General features: G+C 37.0%; 1 protein-coding gene across 2 annotated transcripts in view; it reads left to right on the forward strand.

Annotated features, from left to right (window-relative positions):
* The window catches only part of ANKS1B (ankyrin repeat and sterile alpha motif domain containing 1B), a 422,725-nt gene that overhangs the window by 89,935 nt on the left and 311,858 nt on the right, over nt 1-20,932 (forward strand). For both annotated transcript variants that reach the window (XM_075058028.1, XM_075058030.1), the window contains exon 9: nt 13,010-13,150. In XM_075058028.1, the coding sequence (XP_074914129.1) occupies nt 13,010-13,150 (141 nt within the window). The remainder of the gene's footprint in view (nt 1-13,009; nt 13,151-20,932) is intronic.

The following is a 20,932-nucleotide window of genomic DNA, read 5'->3' on the forward strand; positions in this document are numbered from 1 at the left end:
GCACACCCTCCGTAACTTGCAATACTTCAGACTTGTTCTTTCTTAAAGCTTTCCTTTTCCTGACTAAGTAATCCTAGCATTTTCAAGTTTATTTTTTATGTAAAACTTGCCATGCTACCAACCGCTTCACTTGCCCTGCTGTGGACTCTTTCATCTTAGCTAAATCTCTTTTACATAAGGATCTCGGATATGGGTGTAGCATTTTTTCCATATAAAGTAATTATAATATAAGCTTTTCAGATCAAAGAGCTTGTTTGTCTTTATAGCTATAAAGCTGTATGTAAATTTGGGGTGCCCTGGAAATGATTAGTAGTGTTTTATCTAGTCAAGAATCCTATTGGATAGCTATGTTTTATTAAATTAACCACAGTAGATTTTTGCTTTTTTTCCCAAGGACCATTTTAGTTCAGAGACTGTCATATGTTGTAGTACTGAGCACATATGTAATTTGAAGACCAACCTCTGTTTCATTATACTTAGATGAGTACCAAAGAAATCTACTAATCTCAACAGGATTAGCCAGGATCTGAGGACTCTCAGAACTGATCTTGAGATCATCTTCCCAATAATGAAGTATATTTGCTTTAATTAAATCTTTTTTGTGCATTATTCAGTGCTTCAGAAAACCTTCTTTTTCATTCCTATTTGTGCCTTTTTTTTTTTAATGTCCCTGAGCTGCCTGTGCCATTGTTGACACCGTTGCCAGGCTTGCGTAGCAGAACACTTGTCTCTTCCATTTCTTCCATACCCTCAGTGTCCATCATCCTGTGAGTGTGCAATAGTGTACAACACAATGTCCATTTTTAACTACTGTCTCCAACTTCATTTGGTATCTTCTGAGAGCATTTCAGTCACTTCTGAAGAACAGAAAAAAAAGATAATACCGTGAGATTTCCACCCAGACAGGTGATTTTGCAGTATTAACCTCAACTCTGTCACATTATTACAAAACCAAATCATCAGGAAGACTGATGACTTTTGCTATTACCAGGATATAGATCACCAGAGATGTTTCCTTGAAGCCCTGACCTTCCCTAGAGGTCTGCCAAAAATTTGTCATGGACTCCCGCCCTCCATTTTCCTTGGGTTTCTTCTCTCCTCAGACTTTTCTCCAGTGTTCCAGCTAGAATCAAGTTTTCAACTTCTCCCTCACAAGAGAACAAAAAGTTCTTTTCATCATGATCTTCCTTGGTTCTCTTAGAATTCATTTTCTCCCTGTTTGATCAGAATATTGCCAGCATGGGTGCTGAAATACCAAAGGTGGGGTCCAGCTGCCTTAATGTTAAATATCTCATGTGACTGTGGATGCCTAAAGTGCTTTTTGTGTGGGGCTAACATGGGTGCAGTCATTCCTTCACAAGCAGTGATTAAGGGTCAACAGCTGCTCTGTAGTATCTAAAATGACGCTGGATGCCTATGCTTGGCAGCTCAACTCCACCATAAGCCCTCAAGTCAGGTGCATAAACGTAGGCATCGAAGGCTGTTCTGGGCAGCAGCCGAGACATCTACGTGGGGCTGGCCGATGTGACAAAGGACTTGGAAAGTCATGGTGTTCTGGAGCGGCAGGTAGAGGCTAGGCAGGGTGCCCAAAGGCAGGCACTTCAGTGTAGAGGCAACTTAATCAAGATCCAAATGTCCCTCTGGTAGATTGGCAGTGTTAACACTAAGGATTGAGAAATGTTTGTGAAACTTTAATACTCGTTTGGTTTATCGCATTTGAGGAATAGAGTATGTAACAATGTATGAGATCTGTAAGGAATATGAAGGACTTCTCCAACATTTAAGTATGATTGGATTTTAATTTCTGAAAACATACTTTTGCTCTCTTGAAAAATTAGTTTTGATCATTTGTAAAAAGCCGGAGCTTGAATATGTGGGAGACTTATTTTTCACAGTCATAGTAGATGTTTACCCTAGGGAAAGATAACTAAGTTAATACGGAAAGAAGGAGAAAGAGTGCTTTAAAATATACTCTTTCTATCCTGCAATCTTAAAAAAGGAATACATCATTCTAGGACTTTTTAGCTTTTGATGTTTCTGCATGTCACAGAGGTATGTATTTCTGTAATATTTCTACAACTCTGTCACTCTTGTCAGCAGGTACCAATGCAGGTTTGATTGTGTTTTTTAATACACAGTGACCTTAGAATAAATGAGTATTCTACCTACACAACAGGATACAAACTGGGGGGGGGGGGCGGCGGGCGGGAGGGAATCTTAAACATCTTTTGTATGTACTTAAAGTCAATACTGATTTCGTGTCTACTCTATTAGTATAAGAATAAAGTCATTAAGCTTGGAACTGACAGTGAAGCCTGATGATCACCATCTGATAGGAAATGCATGAGAAGAGAGAACCATATGGGTATGTCTCTCAGTTGTTTTCTGTAGTGAGGGGAACAGCATCGTTTTATTCCTATGGTGTAAACAGAAGATGGAGCCTACTAATCCATCAGAGCTATGTGAACCCCTACACGATCCATTAAGGGGTAGAGATAAGTGTAAATGTATGGTGTCACTATATAGTATTCTGTGATTCTTTTGAAGTTGAATAAGTAGGTACTCTCTTAGCAGCAACTGTCCCAGTTTCCCTTTGCTGCTTCTTAGTAAGAGGTATACAAGTAATGCTAATGGTAAATATTCTGCCATAGTTCACAGGGCAAAATGACCACCCATGATAAGTTAATAAAAAAGAACGCTTTCTTTAAAAATTGTTTAGTAGCTAAAATTAGAACATTGGGCAACTTGTTTCGACTACTTGCTTAATTTCATTTTTATTCTATCCTAATGTCAACAAGCACATTTATTTTATAACTGGCATATAAAAAAGATTAAGTATTTTTGTCCTTGAATCTTGAAGTAGTTGACCACTCATGGCAGAGTTTCACTGTTGGCAGTTCTGCTGGCAGACTTTTTCAGTCCCTGTGAATAAGCTCAGCAAGTAGAAAATAAATAGCAGAAAAATATATTGGACCAGATTCTTACACCTCTATAAAATATAAGGTCAGGAGTAATTCAGAGTTAAGGGGCAACTGCCTAACATTTACTATGCATTAGAAATGTTTGCCCATGGAATTAACACAGATCAATAGTGCTCTATAACTGCACCCCTTAGCTTTTCTGCAACCCTTGGCTGAGTTCAGTGGTGTAAGTTTTTAAGTTGACATAAGAAGCAGAAACCAGGCTTACTTGACCATGCATGCATCTGGTTTTACACCAGTTTCTTTGCTTTTCCAGAGGGATGTAAGAGTTGAATGAATTATACCATTTTTGATCATCTATTTTCTTTTCTCTTGGCATCTGTCCTTCCTAAACTTATTATAAGTTTCAGTTTAGTGCCATGAGGGAAAATCTCAGAAGAGGCTCTTCAATTTTATTTGCTTGAGTAGTTATTTGAGATTGAGCAGTTTCTATTAATACTACTGCTATTATTTCTGTTGATATTGGTGCTCTGCCTAATATCTCTGCAATATGAACTGTTCACAGCCTGCAAAAAAGCAGCCTCAGCACTGCCTGTCAATCTTGACAAAAATAATATTAAAATGTAAAAATGTTTGGTTCCTATGCTTGTCTGTCTTTTAATTATTAATAGTGGATTCCTTATGGGTATTGGAATATTGACTACCTCACCCCTGTCTCTGTCCAAAGTGCTGTTTCCTTTAAGGAATCTCAATGATTTTAACAGGTCGCTTATTTAGCTGTAGGTACTTCATAAGAAATAGTGTTACACAGGAGTTATAGCTGAAGGCATGTTGCTGACTTGTTTATCTGTATTTTACAGGACCTTTAAGACACTATATGATGACTGGCTGAAGAAAGAATTTAAGTATTAGCTCTTCAGCTACCTAGGAGTATGTCTGGAAAACAACATAAAGGTGTGCTTGTATTGCGGTAGATCTATACATCTATATATGTTGAATCTACCCCAGCCAAAAAGAACAGTACAGATGAGGAGACCAACCACTGTCCTAAATCTTCTGGTAGTACTGGTTATTGAGATGACTGCAGCTAAGTCACTGTTTTAATTATGTAAGACAGGAAAAAGCAGCAGCTTGCAGTATGTGAGCTTCACCCTGGCAGTTTTTCCTACCAGCCATAGCAAAACCTTTGCCTTCCTAGTGAAGATGATTTTGAATTCTACTTCCACCTGCCATGTAAACCAGGCTGAATTGAGGGCTGTTGTCCAGTTGATAGTATTCCGCATCTCTCACAGGGCGGTGTGTGTGCGTGTGATCCTTTTTTCTATTGGCTCTAGAAGAGTCTGAGCGCTTGCATGTTTTTGAGATCAAAAGGTAGATTACAGTCTGACTGATCTTTTCCAGTTAGGCCTTCAACGTCTATAGCCTGTCAAGATGTTTCAACTGTCAGCATTCTACTGCGTTGTTTTTATATTATATTTAGCACTTAGGCAAACTACTAGCAATTTTTTACTGATGGATCTGTGGGTAATCTAGTACAAATGTTCTTCAAGGCCTTTTTGATTATCCACTCTTAACTAGCATTCATCTTCAGATGACTAATTCGGTGCTGTATATAGCGCCTCATTAGATTGGCTTTGTCTATTCAGGTATGATTTCTCTTATGTCCTTCATTAAGCCAACAGCAACTTAATGGAATCATAACTGTATTTTCAGTAATACACTTCTACTGAGAATATGTATGCTAAATAAAAAACAGTGCACTGGAGGAGTAATAAAGTGGTGACTTCTGCCTACTCACTTACCACCTGATTTTTCTCCCCTTCTTTAATTTCTGTTCCTTCTGCTCTATTTCATGACAAATAATGTATTTTCTATAAGTTTCATCATTCTGCCACCCACTTATCCACCCTCTCTTTCACAACTTTAAAAAAGAAAAATACATGTTATACAGCTGATTTGCTTTGCAATTACATTGCACTGAGTTTTTCAAATTTTATATGATAACATTCAGATAGTATAGGGATGTTAAATACAGAGATGCCTCTCTAGTTATTCTGCAAGCAGTATTTTCTTTGTGACATTTAAAGCCAAAAAATGCTGGTCTTTACTGTGAATTATATTTTTTTTTCTTTTATGCAAAGGTAAATATGCTTAAGCTTTTAATTCTATTTAATATTTCTAAAAATATTAACACTTGATTTTGCTTTTCTGCAAGCTCCTATACCCTTCATTATCAGTCTCTTCTTTTTCAACTGGTACATGAGTTTTTCACAGTGAGTCACATTTAGGAATGAGTCATGTGCATTTTGATTCAGGGAGACACATAAGCCTGTCATTAACATGAGAAATCCCATTAACTTAACTGGAACTATTCATGTGCTTAAACTTCAAGACTCAAAGTTACCAAAATCCTGCATTTTTGCACAGCCTACATTTGTGTATACCCTTCCTGCAAACTTGAACCAACTTAGTTCAAATCTACTGTGCCTGTGGGATGGAAAGGCATCCCTAGAAATACATTTCTGTAGCATAGAGTGTCCTTGCAGTCTACATGGCTTGCTGGGTTGAATTCTGTCTTGGGGCTTTATGCTTCAATGTGCTAAGTTTTTTTTTCCTTGGTCAAGCAAAGCACTGACAGTGCTTTGTTAGTAAGGCCTTGAAATTGATACTAAGTGTGCAAATAGTCTGATTTATGAGTATCAGGTGCGTGCTCAAAGTTAGATGAGTGCTTAAAACACAGGTTTGCTTTATTTTACCTAATGTTAAGAGGGAGAAATTAATTTGGAAGGCAACTCAATCCTGTCCCAAACACAGGTATTGGGGTGGAGTAAATAAGTTGTGGAAGTGCCCATACTTCCATGCATTAATGACAACTAGTTTAATCCATAGATTAAACAAATAGCTCATATTAAATGCCTAGCTTTCAAAGAGTTCAAACTAGTTTAAAAGAATGATGTTGTAAGTGCTTTTTGGAATCAGGGCAGTGCATATTGCAGCTTCAAACAGCTAATACTTCATCCTGTTAATTTTACACTGAAAAGCAAATGCTGTGTATGCTTCCCAAGATACTTCATGAAAATTCTGTAGGCTCCATCTACTACATCATCCTTAACAAATACCTTCTTATTATGGTTAAATTATAATTACTAAAAGCACTTAGTGTTCCATTCTTTGCAATTTTTTGATTTATTGAATTCTTGAATTTTCTGTCATTTGAAAATCTTCACCCACATGGCAAAATTAAACAGGAGTTAGAAAAGAGTTGAAGGTTCTTACTGAAATACATTGATATGTCTTTAGCTTTGCACTTAACGTATACTTATAAAATATCAGATCACTAAATATGAGTGTCCTAATAGTGGCTTTTATATATAGCTGAAATTATCTTCATATGAAGATTACAGCACTCAGTTCAAAAGTTTTTGTTTAGTGAAAAATCAATTGGCCAACATCAACCTTTTTATTAATAAATGACAGTCTGTTGATGGGCCATTTTTTCTTTTATGGTTATTTTTTAGCAAATGAAAAGCTATCTTAAGTCTTAAAAAATATTGATTCCTTTATTGATGGAAGAAAAGGTATTTTTTTTAGCTTATGCCTGGTATTTTCTGATTAATACCTTGTTAGGTTTTTAAATCCTAGAACTTTTGTCGTATCATATGTATATATGCACCCTTTTTAAAGAGTAGTGCAGAGATTCATCATCATCTTCATTATCATTATTTATGTTACATGTAAGGATGAATTAAAAAATTGAAATGTTTGAATATTCTGCTTTGAATACACATTCAGATGTACTCATTCATTTTATAACCTCATTTTTACTTACAATTTTGACCTTATTTAGTGTGCATTGTACTTGCCATCTAGTTCCGGGGTATATTTACTGCATACTGTCAGTTCCTGCTCTGAAGACAGAATGATTAATTCCTGGGGTGCTCACCATCATAGGTGTCAATAGCACTTGCCCACTGAGGGGCAGTAACTACACGTTCATGTACTTTTCATCACGTATGTGAATTAATCATATTTGCCTAAAGTTAATACATTTTACTGTTGTTATATATAGTCAATTACTGTGACTCTGCTAACTTCAAGTTACAGGAATTTCTTCCCGGGTTCAAACATTACTGGTCTTGAGTTCAAAGCGTGTGACTGCTTCAGACAAGGGTGTTGTTTTGTTTTTTTTTTACAGAGCCCCAGTCAGAAAATACTATCACACGCAGCTTGGCTGATGTGCAGCGGTGTAGAGGTCAAGATTCTCCCTGTCTGGGACTGCTAGAGCTTGGATTTTGAGAGCACTTAGTCTCACATGCCACCAAAAAAGGTCACACGGTATCTCATGCTGCTTCCTGATGTAGCCCGGCACTTTGGCAAACTTGCCTTCACAATTTCAATATAGCCGGCAAATAAGGAACACAAACTTAGTGACCATCTCGGAGAAGTTTACATGACATGCCCAGCATCCCGCTGGGATTATGGTAGAGGCAGGTACAGAATATGCTTCTCCAACATTCAGCTGCTTTAGGTACAAGGCCATCCTTGTTCTCCTGGTATTCCCTTGCTGAATACAGGAGGTGCAATCAAACTTGAACCAGACTCGTCACAAATGAAATGATGAAAGAAATGTAAACGAGGAACACATTTGTGAAAGAATGGCTGCGGGTGTGCAGCGTAAGGTGAAGGGCAAGATAATGAGGATGGGAAAGGGAAAACCACCAAGCAGGGAGAAGGCTGCCTTGGGATATACAGGAAAGGTGTGGCCAGGCCACCAAAACATTTCGCTGTCTTTGTCTGTAAGACGTAGCGTGTGTCTTCGCACTGAGGCTGCTCCTTGTCAGGACCCTTACTGAATCCCCAAAGGGTACATTTGGTTAACGTAGGGATCCTGCTGGGGAAAAATAGCGACTGATGGTGTTATGTTTCTTGCCCAAATGCTGCTTTTTCTCTTCTGCATCCGTCGGGCATCTTCCCCAGGGAGCAGCCTGGGCAGCAGCAGGGGGAGTGCTGAGAGCGCAGGAACCCGTCCCGGCTCCGCCGTCCTTGCCTTGCCTGCCACAGCTGCTGGCAGCAGCTCATCCCGAGTTATAGAGGCTATTCAGGAGCAGTTTCCCTCTCTGTTAGATTTTAGTGTAATGTAAAATGAAAATATTAGACAATAGAACTGTATTTTTTCTTTCTTCTATTTCACGAGATAATTACATATCCTTTGGGCCAGGCAAAGGAGGGGTAAAGGCACGCCTCTGTAATCCAGCTGTTAGGATCATATGAAATATTTGCATGGTCCTATGTCTGACTATTTATTTGGAAGAAACCTCCTACTGACTTCATTGTTCCAGACTGAGTGGTAGCATTTAGCTTATCAAATGTCTGGTTGCTTTTTACCTTCCATAAGCAGAAGGGGATTGCCTTCTGGATTTTGTCTTTGCTGCTCCATTTCAAAAAGCTTATTTTCTTAGTATGTCATATGCTGCAAGATAAATGAAAAGTTAACGTTAGTGTCCAGAAGTACGATACAATAGCAAACAGTAAAAGTCCTATCATTTTACGTATTTACCAGTTTTGCTGGTGCTGTCTTGCTCTAAGTGGGTACTGTCTGAAAGGGTATTTGTAATATTTCTGCAATGGGATGATAGCTCTGAAGAATCAGAGATACAAAAAGTAAAGAAAGATTTTGATGTTTGGTTTTAGATTCCACTGGACTACTACAGGAAAGTCTTCTCTGTATCCTGAAATGAGGGAATTAAATTGCATTTTGCCTAGCAATGGCTGCTTACCAATGCCAAGGTTGAAAGCAGACCAGTGTTTAATGAAAACCTGAGACAAAGAGGGTATAAAAGGAAATAAGAAGCTTTGTATGACTTACTGTATTCATAGAGAAAACCTGTCTAGATAATGAGGTCATATGGTAGTCAGAAAATCATTGACATCTGTCAAAAGGAAAGTGAAAACTTTATGTATGTTTTATACATGGTGTAATGAGCTGTGAACTTGGTAGCTTTAAGTAATAGTTAAGATTAAAGGTGCTCTCTTTCCTGTTGACTTTTAAGAGTGGAACAGACTTTCTCTGTGCTTTTTTTTTTGTCTGTACTCATCATTCTGTCTGTTGCTAAATATTGGCTTGTTCTCTTAGACCAGGAGAGAGATGTCAAGTTACTGTGATAGCCAATCTGATGTACCTACATATTCTGGGAGAACAAATAGCCTGTTTATAAAGTATCCTTTGGTCTAAAGTATCCTGCTGGGCAAATTTTGCCTTTTGTGTAGAAGGAGATATGAAGAGGAAGACTTCCATACCTAAATTTTCAAAGACATAATCTAAATGCTCATTAGGTATGAAAATCAGAGGTAATGTGTCAGGCCCAGTAGTCAGAGGAAAACTTGCCACTAATTGTAATGGTCCATTGTCCTTAAGCTAGATCTTACTACTCCCTTACTGCTATATTATTATTCTCTCTTTTTTATACATAGAGAAATTATATTGTTAGTCTCTTACTGCTGTAAGCAATTTTTAATGCTTAATTCAGTGTTCCAGTAAAACCCAGAACTTTTATTAAATCTTTTATTCTCTATCAATGTCTTGTGGTTTCCCCACCACTTTTTCCTTTTTTACGTATCATATCTAATATCTTTTAAGGTTTTCTGTGAGGATATGTGATGCTTATACTCATGTCTCTTCTCTCTTAGGCAAAGTTGGCCTTTTTCAAGCTTAGTGTTACAGTTTATATTGACTTCACCATTTCACAATGTCAAATTCAATTAATTGAGCAACTGTGATCTAGGTGGCATTTTCTAAATACGTTTACTTTTTGTTTTTTTGAGTCAAAACAGGCATGAATAAAAGGTTCTCGATTGTGTCTATTTTTCTTTAGGTGACAGAAATCTCTTCCTCTCTCTTTCTTTTTTCTGAGAAGTGGGCATAAATAACTTTGGTTTCACTAAAACTCTCCCTACAGGGCTATTTCAAGGCTTCCCAGCAGCACACACAGAATTAGATTTTCACGTCCAAAGGATCTCTAAGGAGGCAAAATTAAATCATACAACAGAACAGAAAAATGGGGGAGTTCTGGGAAAGGAGTGAAGGCTGGGAGAGAATAGCAGGAACCTGGGTGGTCTGGGTTGGCAGTTTTATTGGCTTGTGTGACAATCTGAGGTCCCTGGGTTCACTGTAGATCTTTCTGTATCTCACCAATCTCCTCCAGGTGTATTCCTTTCCCCAGGGTATGCAAACCCAGTCTTCCCCATTTGGGGCACTTCTGACTCTCCTTTCTCTCATGCAGCTATTAACTCCTTCCCTCCTCTTTGTAAACACAGCTCTCCCTCCCTGCAGCAACTCCCACTTATCCCTTTGTGCCTGTTGGCTGGGGAGAACTGGTCTTCTGGCAGCAGGGATGGGTGAGAAAGGTGATAGCAGTAACTGTTTCTGACCCTTCGTATACGTTTCTCCTAATGCTTCCTTCTCAGTGCTTTATCAGCAGCAGAAATCTGGGCAAGAAGACAGGAATCAGTCATTTGGTATAAAAAGAGGCAACCCTACTCTGCAGTAGTCAGTAAATTAGCCTGTGTTGTGTTACTCAATCCTGGATTGTCTAGTTGCATAAGAATACTAGTCGATTTATTCCAATAGTGTGTCTAATGAACTCTGACATTGGTCCTTTTTTGAATGATCAGGAGATCTGACTATATAGTATTTCCTGTTTCTTTTCATTCATTTTGACATTAATTTAAATTCCTGTGATCCCCACTCTATCATAGGCTATTTTTATAAAAATAAAAACATAATGGAAATAATACAACTCTCTCTCATTCTGCTTGTCTATTTTTTCTTTTGGTATGATTTTTTTCTACTCTGTTCCTGTAATGGCTAAATACTCATATGTTCTCCTTTGAATGATTGAAATGTATTGAATTTCATTATTCATCTTCCTCTAGTTGTGTTGAAAAATTCTCTTCAACATTATGTGTGTGTATTTTTTAACTTTAGAAGGTACATTGACATTTTTCTGTGACTCTTGTCTTCGTTCACTTACATTGGCTTGTAAAGTCACAGCTAATGTGTGTCACCTGCTTTCCTGTACCCAGCACTGCTGCAGTTCTTTGCTTTTTGCTCCAGGGGGCAAGAAGCACTTTATTCTCTGGTACAACAATTCAGAGATATAAAATACAAACGTAGGGCAACCGCCATGGAAGATGGCGTCATAAATAGAAGGGAAAGACCTGTAGTCTGTTTCGTTTGTCTATGCAAATGCATAGCAATAATAGTCTTTCACGACCCACACTCTGCAGAGTTAACCCAATCCTTTTAATAATCTGTGTAAGAATATTGGTCGCTATAGCAACACATTCTGTGGTACCACTTGACTGTCAAAATAACCTCATGAAATACCATGCTAAGAATGTTTTAGGATTTGATTTTAAAATAAAAAGTAAATAAATCCACCTAACTTTAGAAGATATGGCTAGATTCAGGAAATCTGCAACAAGGGAACAACCATTTTCTAACCAAGGGGAATCAGACTAGTGGTGATGGATATACTGTTTATCTCATCTTTGGTGAGTGAGCTGAAATAGAATTTAGAAAATTTTTTTCTGATGAAATTAATTCTATACCAACCACATCTGTGCATAAGAAGTTAGCACAAAAGTCAAAGATTAAATGATCCTCAGACGTTACACAATTTGAGTTAGTGCCTGTCTGTGCGGTGTCTTTGCTTCTCTTACAGTTTCCATCAGCTTGTGTTCATCTTCAGAACTGCTGCTGTTTCTCTGCTTCTTCCCCCCCTACTTTTCCTTCACCTCTGCATTCCCCTTCTTGCAGCAGACTCCACGCATTTCTTTATTGGCTAAAATAATCTGCAGTTAAGTGGGGTTTTGGTTTTGATTTTTTTTTTTCCATATGGGCCTCATAGCAGTGCTTTAGAGCTAATGTTACCACCAGATTAACAGATGTGGTCAGCTATTGTCTTAAACAGCATTATGTTGATCAAGCAAAAATCCAGCCACTACTGAAAGATTAAGACAAACAAGCATTCCTAAAGACAGCATTTAGTATCTGAATATCAGGTAGGCTGCACAAACAAATGCCAAGCAGGCTAGAACAGCTATTGTGTATTCCAATTTAAATATGGACAAAGAAGATGTGAGTAAAATTTACATTTTGTTGTTGTTGTCAATTTTTTTTTAACATGATGATATTTTAAACATCATTCATTACTGGCTTAACTTTCCTCCTCCTTCTCCTGAAATCAATAAAAGTGCCGCTGCATTTCATCCAGTTGTGGTGGCCTATCCTACGTAGCAAAATAACATAAATGAGAACTGTCCGCTCTTCCTGTTTCTGGCTGTCATAGAAAATTAGGATACTGGTTTAAGTGAAAATCAGCATTATTCCCTTATCACTGAGTCCAATATGGAAGCCTTAATGCTCATGACTGAGTGACTTTTCCCAGTACCTTTCATCCCTTCTAGCCAATGAAACAAAATAAGACAGGTCATTTTAAAATAAAATTTTTGCCTACAAAATAAGCTAACACATTTATTATTGGTAGATATAAAATAAAAATTGAAACATCATATTTTGATTGAATTGATCTTTTTTTTCTGCAAAACGTTGGACTGATCCAGGCAAATGTAATACAGCTGTACTTTTCTGAACACAACAGATAACTACTGAAGCAAGATCCCCTTAGCTTATATTATTTCCTTCTTGGGGATAGTATATTTTTTTTTAATGTTAGTTTTTATTCACTGTGGGATATCCTAAGCTTAATGATGTTAAAGCAAATTTTAAAGTAAAATAAAGTAGAAATTGCCAATTACTTGATAATAGAGAAAATAAATGCATATTTTTAATATGTATTATTATGTTCATGCATATTTAAAGTATGATTGCAGATGGGTTAATATGCACCTTCCTTAGAAAGTGTGATTTTCGTAGAGCAGAATGACAGTTGAGTTAGTTACTTTGTATTAAAATAGCAGTTTATCTTTTTGGAATTTATAAATGGGAATTTTAAATTCTTTAAGTAAAACGTTTCTTTCAACATATCACTGTGTTTAATTTGAAAGTACTATTTCTTTATGTACAGAGGCCTTCTTCAACATGTTTATCACCAAGAGAGGAAGAAGATGATGATGCAGGTGAAAATACTTGTGGTCCTTCAGGTTTATGGGAGGCATTGACACCTTGTAATGGATGCAGGAACCTTGGATTTCCCATGCTTGCACAGGTATATATTTACCTTTTCATCATAACACTTATTAACTATAGAAGAGCTGCTTAATCTCTTCTCTGCCTTACCTCTTACAGTCATTTTTAGTCTTGCCTTATTCCCTTCAAAATTGTTACCTTCTGTCTTCATTTTAATGTCAAAATCAGGTTTTAGAATCAAACGATGAGGTTTGGTCATCCTGCTGTAATACTCTTCCAGATAAGTTTAATGTTGAGATTGTTTAGTATCTATTACCCCCATTTTAGATTTTGTGTTGCATAGCTTTCTCTTCTGATTCCATCTGGAAAGAAATTTTGAAGTCACATAGTTTCCTTTGGGATAAGTACTCTATTTTTGACCAGCTTCTAATTAATATAATGACATCTCAGCTACTGTCTTTATAGAATTAATTGAGGACATCATGCATAACTCAACTGATGTAAGAATGTAGCCTGAGACTTCTCTTTGAAGATTATGTAAGTTAAAAGACAAGTCCCCAGATGTTTTCTAATGCTCATGATAATACAGAGGAGAATAAATAAAAATGGGTAATACACTTGGGCCTAAGTCCCAACAATTCTCAGAGCAGGCCAGTCTGCACTATCCACCAAGGCATGCCGACAGCTGTGTCCCGAACAAGTGATATTGTATTGCTACAGAACAGGATGATGCTTATTGCTGCTTCTGGGTCTCCCTTGTTCTCTCCCCCCCCACTATGGTTTAGCACTCTAATTTCTGTAATATTTTTCCTGCGCTTTTCTTGTAGCATTGAATGGAGGCCTGCCGAATTTCTATTTAGAAAAGTCTGGTTTTTTCAGTTGCATCCTTACTTGGCACTGCATTTAAATAGCTTTGTCAGATTCTTGTGTACCAGATTGGAATTACATATCCTGTCTTACCACACTTTATACACTGTTGCTTTCATACCGTGACTGTAGGTTTTATTCCCTTTAGTCCCGCGGGACTTGCACCTGTTTGAAGTCAATGCTAAAGCTTCCACTGCAGTCAATGGAAACAGGATATGGCAACTCATGTGCTTGAATAACAATGAGCACTGTCCTGTCTTTTTATAAGGAGCTTTTATATTCCTTTCCCCTTTCAGTAGCTGTTTTCTACTTCATACTATCTATCATTTTAGACATTTGGCAAGGTGCAGAGCTGTTGGAATTATCCTGCTTTACAATAGGAGTGCCATAGTTACTAATTCCTCATTTCTAAGAATTTGTTTCAAAAAATATTTCTTAAATGGAACTTTTCTTATTTAAATGTGTATCACCTATGGTTTAACTATTGGTAAACTTTCCTATGATGAACATATATGCCATTTTGGAGTCATTTCCTAATTTTAAAAAACAGTTTTGTTTTCCTTGTTTCTTTTTAATGTAAGGTATATGTAAAGTTAGTTATAAAACTGAGGAATGCATATGAAAAATAGAATAAAGTTAGCTTTGTTGGTTGGTCTCTTTCCTTTTTATAAAGAGAGACTCATTTCAAGAATGATGTAAGTTTTAAGACAGTGACTCCTCAATTAGTTTTATTCATAGTACTTAAATTTTAAACTCAACCTTACAAATCTCATCTTTCTTGCTCTGAGAACTAATAAGATTTTTAGTTATGGGTACAAAAAAGAGTATAGTCATTCTATGTTCATTCATGAAATGACAGATCGCTTTTCAAGATTGTTTCTCTCCATAAAAATTGACGACAGTTTTGGGTTTTTCTTGATTTTTTTCTGTTTATGGAAGAAAGGAAAGAAACTAAGTAGTGAAAAATCTCGGAATTACAAACCAGTAAATTCAGTTTATAAAGCATTGCCATCACTGTATGCAATCTTTCAAGCTGTTAGCTAATCTGTTGGATCTTTCACATTTACTTCAGAATGCAGCAGAGAACATCTTGTTCTAAGGGATCGAGAACACAAAGTGTTTATTTCAATTTTTAGATTAAGTCCAATATCTTGAATTGGTCTAACAAATCATGATAGATATAATCTGCAACAGCATGTTTTAGGTAAAAGTACAAAAATGTGTTTCTGATACTCGTGTCAGTTCACTAACATATCAGAAAATGCAGACTTCATCATGAAGAAACAGTGAGATAAGGGTATTTGACACCATGTCTTAAAATCCATACGCTACCAAAGATACCAAAACAGGGAAAAGGGTCTATCAATTACTCTTGAACACAAATGACAAGTTCATTTTTCCTGTTCTTTTGTGGCTTAAAAATAGATTTTACAGTAATATAAATATACTGTGTTTACACATCAAAGGAGAACAAACATAAAGATTGATTTTTGGTTTATATACACAGTCAGAGGTACAATGGTAAAATGCAAGTGAATTTTAGGTGAAATTACAACAGTGTCCATCTGTGACCTAATGAGCTAACGGTTTCCAATATGCCAAAGAAAAGGGCACTTATCTCCTTGACAAACTTGATTTCTTTATTGCAGTTATGGAAAAAGGCTTGGCTGGAGGTACTTCTGACATGCAGTATGTCACTTCTGTCTGTACTGTGCTGGGACGTGTCATTTTAGAAAGGGTTGTTATAGAAAGTTCTGTGTAAATTGTTCTGCAGATATCTTTTAAAACCTCACATAGCAGTAATACCTGTATTCTCAGAATAAACAGCTCTCTTTTACAGTCTCACAATTGGTAAAGTCCTGGAAGAGCTTGATGGAAAATCTTTGTGTCTGGTAAAAACTTCAGGGTTTTTAGAAAGTGCCCAATTCTACATCAGAATGGAGCTAATAACCAGCTTCATCCACCCCTAAAATACAAAAAAAGCCAGAGAGCAAGGATACCGAGCTGGATTTTGGGAGACTGAAATTTTAAATGCTGCTGCTTATTTTAGCAGAGAGTGAATTCCATTTCACATTAGTTTATGATTTATGGTTAATGTGGGGTTATTCTTTTTTTCTGAAATTAGTCTTTCTTGGGGACAGAAACTAGAAACTCTATCCTTGGTAAAACTGATGCACATTTTTGTAAAAAATGTTGACTTCCACAAATGAGTTAGTTATATCTGAAAAAACCTTTCCTGGGAAATTCCAGGTTCTATATTTTCTGGCTGTCAGTCAGTACAATAAAAAAAACTTTTTTCCACCTGTATAACTGAATAACTATCTTCTACAGATTCCAGAATTCCTAATAATCTTAAATACCAGCAAGGTAAAAACAGTTTTGAAAACTTCCAAAGATGTAAAACCCCAAAAGTGCTTCTACAGCACTCTTAAATTCTAGCATTGCAGGCTTTATTGGAAACAGTTTACTCTGCAATGACATGTCTGTTAAACTGAGAGAACGTTTTTATACATGATGTGATAGTACTAGACCCTCTTCCATGGATCTCCAGTTCTTGTAAGATCTTCCTACAGTAACTACCAAGATTTTTAATGCTTTAATGGTTGCATTTCTGGCTGTCATAAAAATATGATACTAATGGACAGTCTTCCTGTCCAAGAACTGGAATAAAACAATATGATATTTCTTATATAGCATTCTCTCAGAGTAGCGACAAAAATAGGAGTTCTGTGACAAAGTATAACATTTAGCTGGAGAGATCTCACTATGCTGTAGGTAAGTACTGGAAAGAAAACTGAGATATGATCCTTAAACAATATTTTTGAGCAATGCCAGCTAATTATAAAAAAAGCTGGAAGCATTGTAGTGTCATTATTATTGACCATCTTAAATGAGGAAGCTTTAGTCAAGAGACTCATAATTCAGCTAAATACAGAGTCGGAAAGTTTAGTGGTAGAAATAGCATAATCAGCTTAATATGGACGTGGTTAGTTATAGTTGTTATGATGTCCAAAGAAACACAGGCTGCCAGGACAGAATTCTGCGGATAATTGGGCTGACACTACGGCTTCGTTTGTGCTCTTCTTGAGGAATGATCACGGCACAGATAATGAGAGCAGTGAAGATGTAAGAACAGAGGCTTCAGCACAGCGCCTGACCTCGATGACATACCTGCTGAGGCTGCTAGCCGTGGAGCCGGGCTGTAAGGCTGTACCACCACCTTGTCTGCAGTTCGTAGGCTGCAGTGACAGCTGCCGTGTAACTGTAGAGAGACAGCCACAGCCTCGCTAGCAGGCAGACCTTCAGTTATTGAATACATGTGCCACAGGTCCTATTTTTCAACCTGTGTCACTCCTGTGGTTGTACTGGGAGACTGACACCTCCTGAAACCCAGCCTTCAACTGATTTTTCTTCCCAGTCTGAGTTTCAACAAAGTACAGGAACAATACTGGTAACAGGAGGGGCTGAGCTATGAAGAGTGCTGTGCATGTTAGTCTGCTCCTGGCTCTCACTCCTGCCTTATGGAGAAGACAGAACCTTAACTCCTGCTATCTCATTCTATTTAAATGTGAAATAGGCATTAAGCAGCTTGGGTCTGGAGATGAAGGTACTGGAATACTTCAGCCATTTGTCCCATAAAGTCTCCTTGTGGCAGAAACTTAGAAGATTGAACAAGGGATAGCTCCTCTCTCTCCTGGTTTGCCTAAACACACATTTTGGTAAAGTAGTAGGAAGCAATTTGAACAAAGACCAAGTTTGGGGAAGGCATTTGTTTCCTTTATCAATTGGTTAAGGGCTACAAGGTAAGGAAGGGGTAAGGAATGTGGTAAGTGTAGAGCACTCTTGTGTGCCAGTAATAGAATTGTTTCTTGGGTCTTAATCTTCTATTCTGCAGTGTAGGTTAATTTACTATTCAGCTCCTAATATATTTATTTTGCAAAGTTTATCAGTACCCCCACACATACATACTCACACTTTCTTTGGAATGAAGCAGCATACTCCAAATGTATGAAACTCTGTAGTTTTCATTCCATATTCTTTTTCATGGATAGTGTGCTTTAAATATTTCTCTGCTAAGGGGCAAACAGGGCCTGATGTACGGGATAAATACAGGGCTGTCTGCTATGTCAGAGATGGGTGGTGCAGAGTCCTGTGCGATCATAGCAATATTATCAGTTTAAAGCAAGCAGTCTGCGCACCTTAATCTTGACAGCCATGCCAGCATGTTTTCCTAATTGTGATATAAAGTAATTGTGAGATAAGGTAGGTTTAGGTATGTCCCATTTAGGAAGTTGCTGGATCAGCTTGACTGCACCGTCTCTTAAAGTAAGTGTTGTATGTATAATTTAAAAATCCTGACAGTTATTTCCTATGTTTGACATGATGGCCAGCCAGGAACACCACATTTGTCTAACTATTACAAAATGAAAGTAATATCTGTAAAGAGAACAGTGCAGTTGCTATGGAAAAATTGAACTTCAATTTAAAAGCCATAAGTATAAATCATGTTGCCAGTTGCCAGGAAGCATGGCTCTTTACAAAAATATAGACAGATATAGAAAGTTTACTTAAATATTTAAAGCAGCACTACGTTTCTAGCTTAATGTCAGATTTTCATCTCTTTAGAAGCAATGAACTGCTGGGAGACCTTTGTGTTTACTTGTAAGGCTGATCTATGTTCTGCTTATACAATTCCAGGATTCCTAGAGGTAGGAAGTCTGGCAGCTTTGTCACAGGTTCTCCTATGGAAGAGAAATTTTCCCCAAAAAATGTCTGTTATTAGAGGGAGGGAAGAGAAAGTGGACTCCTGACTACATTTTTAGGAGATAAACTGTATACAATACTGTTTCTTTATCAGTATAGGCTGTGATAGGAATATTTAGTTTGGAGTTTGATGCATCAGTTAATAGGGTTATGTATTTCATATCCAGCTTTTCCAGAAGTTCATCATGTCTGTCTGTACCTCGTTTTATGTAATTTTAAAAAGTAATTTTTAATGGGGAGTAATTTTGTTTTGTGTTTTACTTGTATAGTAGAAGTGGGTTGAGGTTACTCTATAGAAAACCTGACATTGAAAATTATTGTGTTGCAATAATGTTTAAAATTGCAAAGACGGTTCTGGATACCTGAGAGATGAATGAGGAAATTAAGTAAGGAGCTAACTCAGGTTTCACGTAGAGATCAAGTCTATTCCTAAAAAATCTCTGTACTGGTACTCTCTGGAGAGAGACAGCATGACTCTATTGTCTCCTTCTGGAGAATTTTAATATCGGGAAATTTATTAGACATTGTTTATTTTCATTTTAACATATTCCAGTTTGAACTCCTCCTATTTTCAGTTGCCTCTAAAAATTTTCTTAGATTTTAAGCTCAGTGCAAGTGTTATAGTAATTTTTTGAACTGTTGAGGTGCTGAGGAGGGAGTATAAAAGAGGGAGTATTTCTTCTTTGCTTTTTAATAAAAACAGAGAAAAACAAAGAGCTTGTACTTCCACTGAATGCACTGAAAGGTAATTTCAAATTAGACTGGTAAAGAAACAGATTTGGCTAATATTACTTGGTGCTGATGTTCACCAAAAATAGAAATAGAAAGACTTGTGGCATTATCTAATGTATATGTTACAGGGGAGGAAATCTGTTATCTTGTTTGGTGACGTGCTAATTTGATAGGTGATGATACAGACGTGGTAGAGACAGAATTCTTTTCCAGGGAGGACCACCATTGGCCAGGAAAACTTTGGCATGCAGTATACCTGGAACACGAATAGCCAGAGTAAAATTGTTATAGAACCTGTGATATTTTCCTATGGTTTCTAACCTTCAGTGAAAAATATGATTAGTTTTTTTTCTCTTCTTAATTTAGTGGATTAAAGGATGAGTTTACTTAAATGGGGTTGACATGGAGAGCTATATTACCCATAAAAAAAATATTTCTGTTAAGCTCTGGATTTGCATTGTTGTCTTTTCTGCAGTAAGCTGAAGTTTTATTGGTAATTTCAGGAGCACACCACCCCCACACAGAAGCAGCTACTGAAAAGTGCCATATGTATTCTGCCTCGAAAGAATCAGCAGGTGATGATTATACCCTGCTGAAAAGTGATGGGAAATAAGTATATTGAAAAAAATTGTGGCTTATTTTAGTGCTAGGCTACATTTTCTGATTGTGTTTTAAGGAATGAAGCTGTGTTTTGTTCTTGCATATAGTATGTAGCTTCTTAATTTCCAATGTAAATTTCCAGTTGCCCATGACTTCAGATGTCTTGTGGCAAATGCATTTGTACTGTACTAGTTGTACACCACTACACAGGTATCTAATATAACCAGAGATGTTGTAATCTGTTTATCTTTGGGTATTTTCAGAATTGGCTGGACAAGGGCCAGAGCAACCTAATGGTTAAGGTAGCTCTGCTTTGACTGAAAGTTTGGATGAGATGACTTCCAGAGATCTCTTTTGTATAATCATGAACACCTATATTCTATAATTCTCTGTAAAATTCTAGATAAGTGACCTCAGATGAGCTAATTTCTTTAAAATTTTAGGACTGACTCCATTTTCTTCAGTTTGTAACTTGCTGTTTGTGAAAGCATGGCTGTCCCTGTCCTGCCCTGTGTAAATCTGGGCACTGCTGGTCTGTGTTGTCTCTTGGTGTGATTGTGAAACAGCGAAACTAAGTGGGATGAGATAGAGAAAGAAGAGAGGTGTTAAACAATACTGGAATTGTTGATACATGTCAGAAATCAGATGAAGTATTGATGACCATGCTGGTTTTCAAGAGGGACTTTAATTACTATTTAAGATATTCAAATTAATGTAGAAATTAATGTTGAATTGAACACTGTCACATTCCTAACTGAAATATGGCACAGTGATCAACTGGAGAGATCTTAGATAGTATAAGTGTGTTACATTTTGTTATTTTCTGGTTTGCAATTCAGTGGTAACCAGAAGACACAATTTCAGGGAATGTTTTTGCTTCCAGTAGTGCCTGACAAAT

This window comes from Buteo buteo, chromosome 26, assembly GCF_964188355.1.
Source record: "Buteo buteo chromosome 26, bButBut1.hap1.1, whole genome shotgun sequence".
NCBI lineage: Eukaryota > Metazoa > Chordata > Aves > Accipitriformes > Accipitridae > Buteo > Buteo buteo.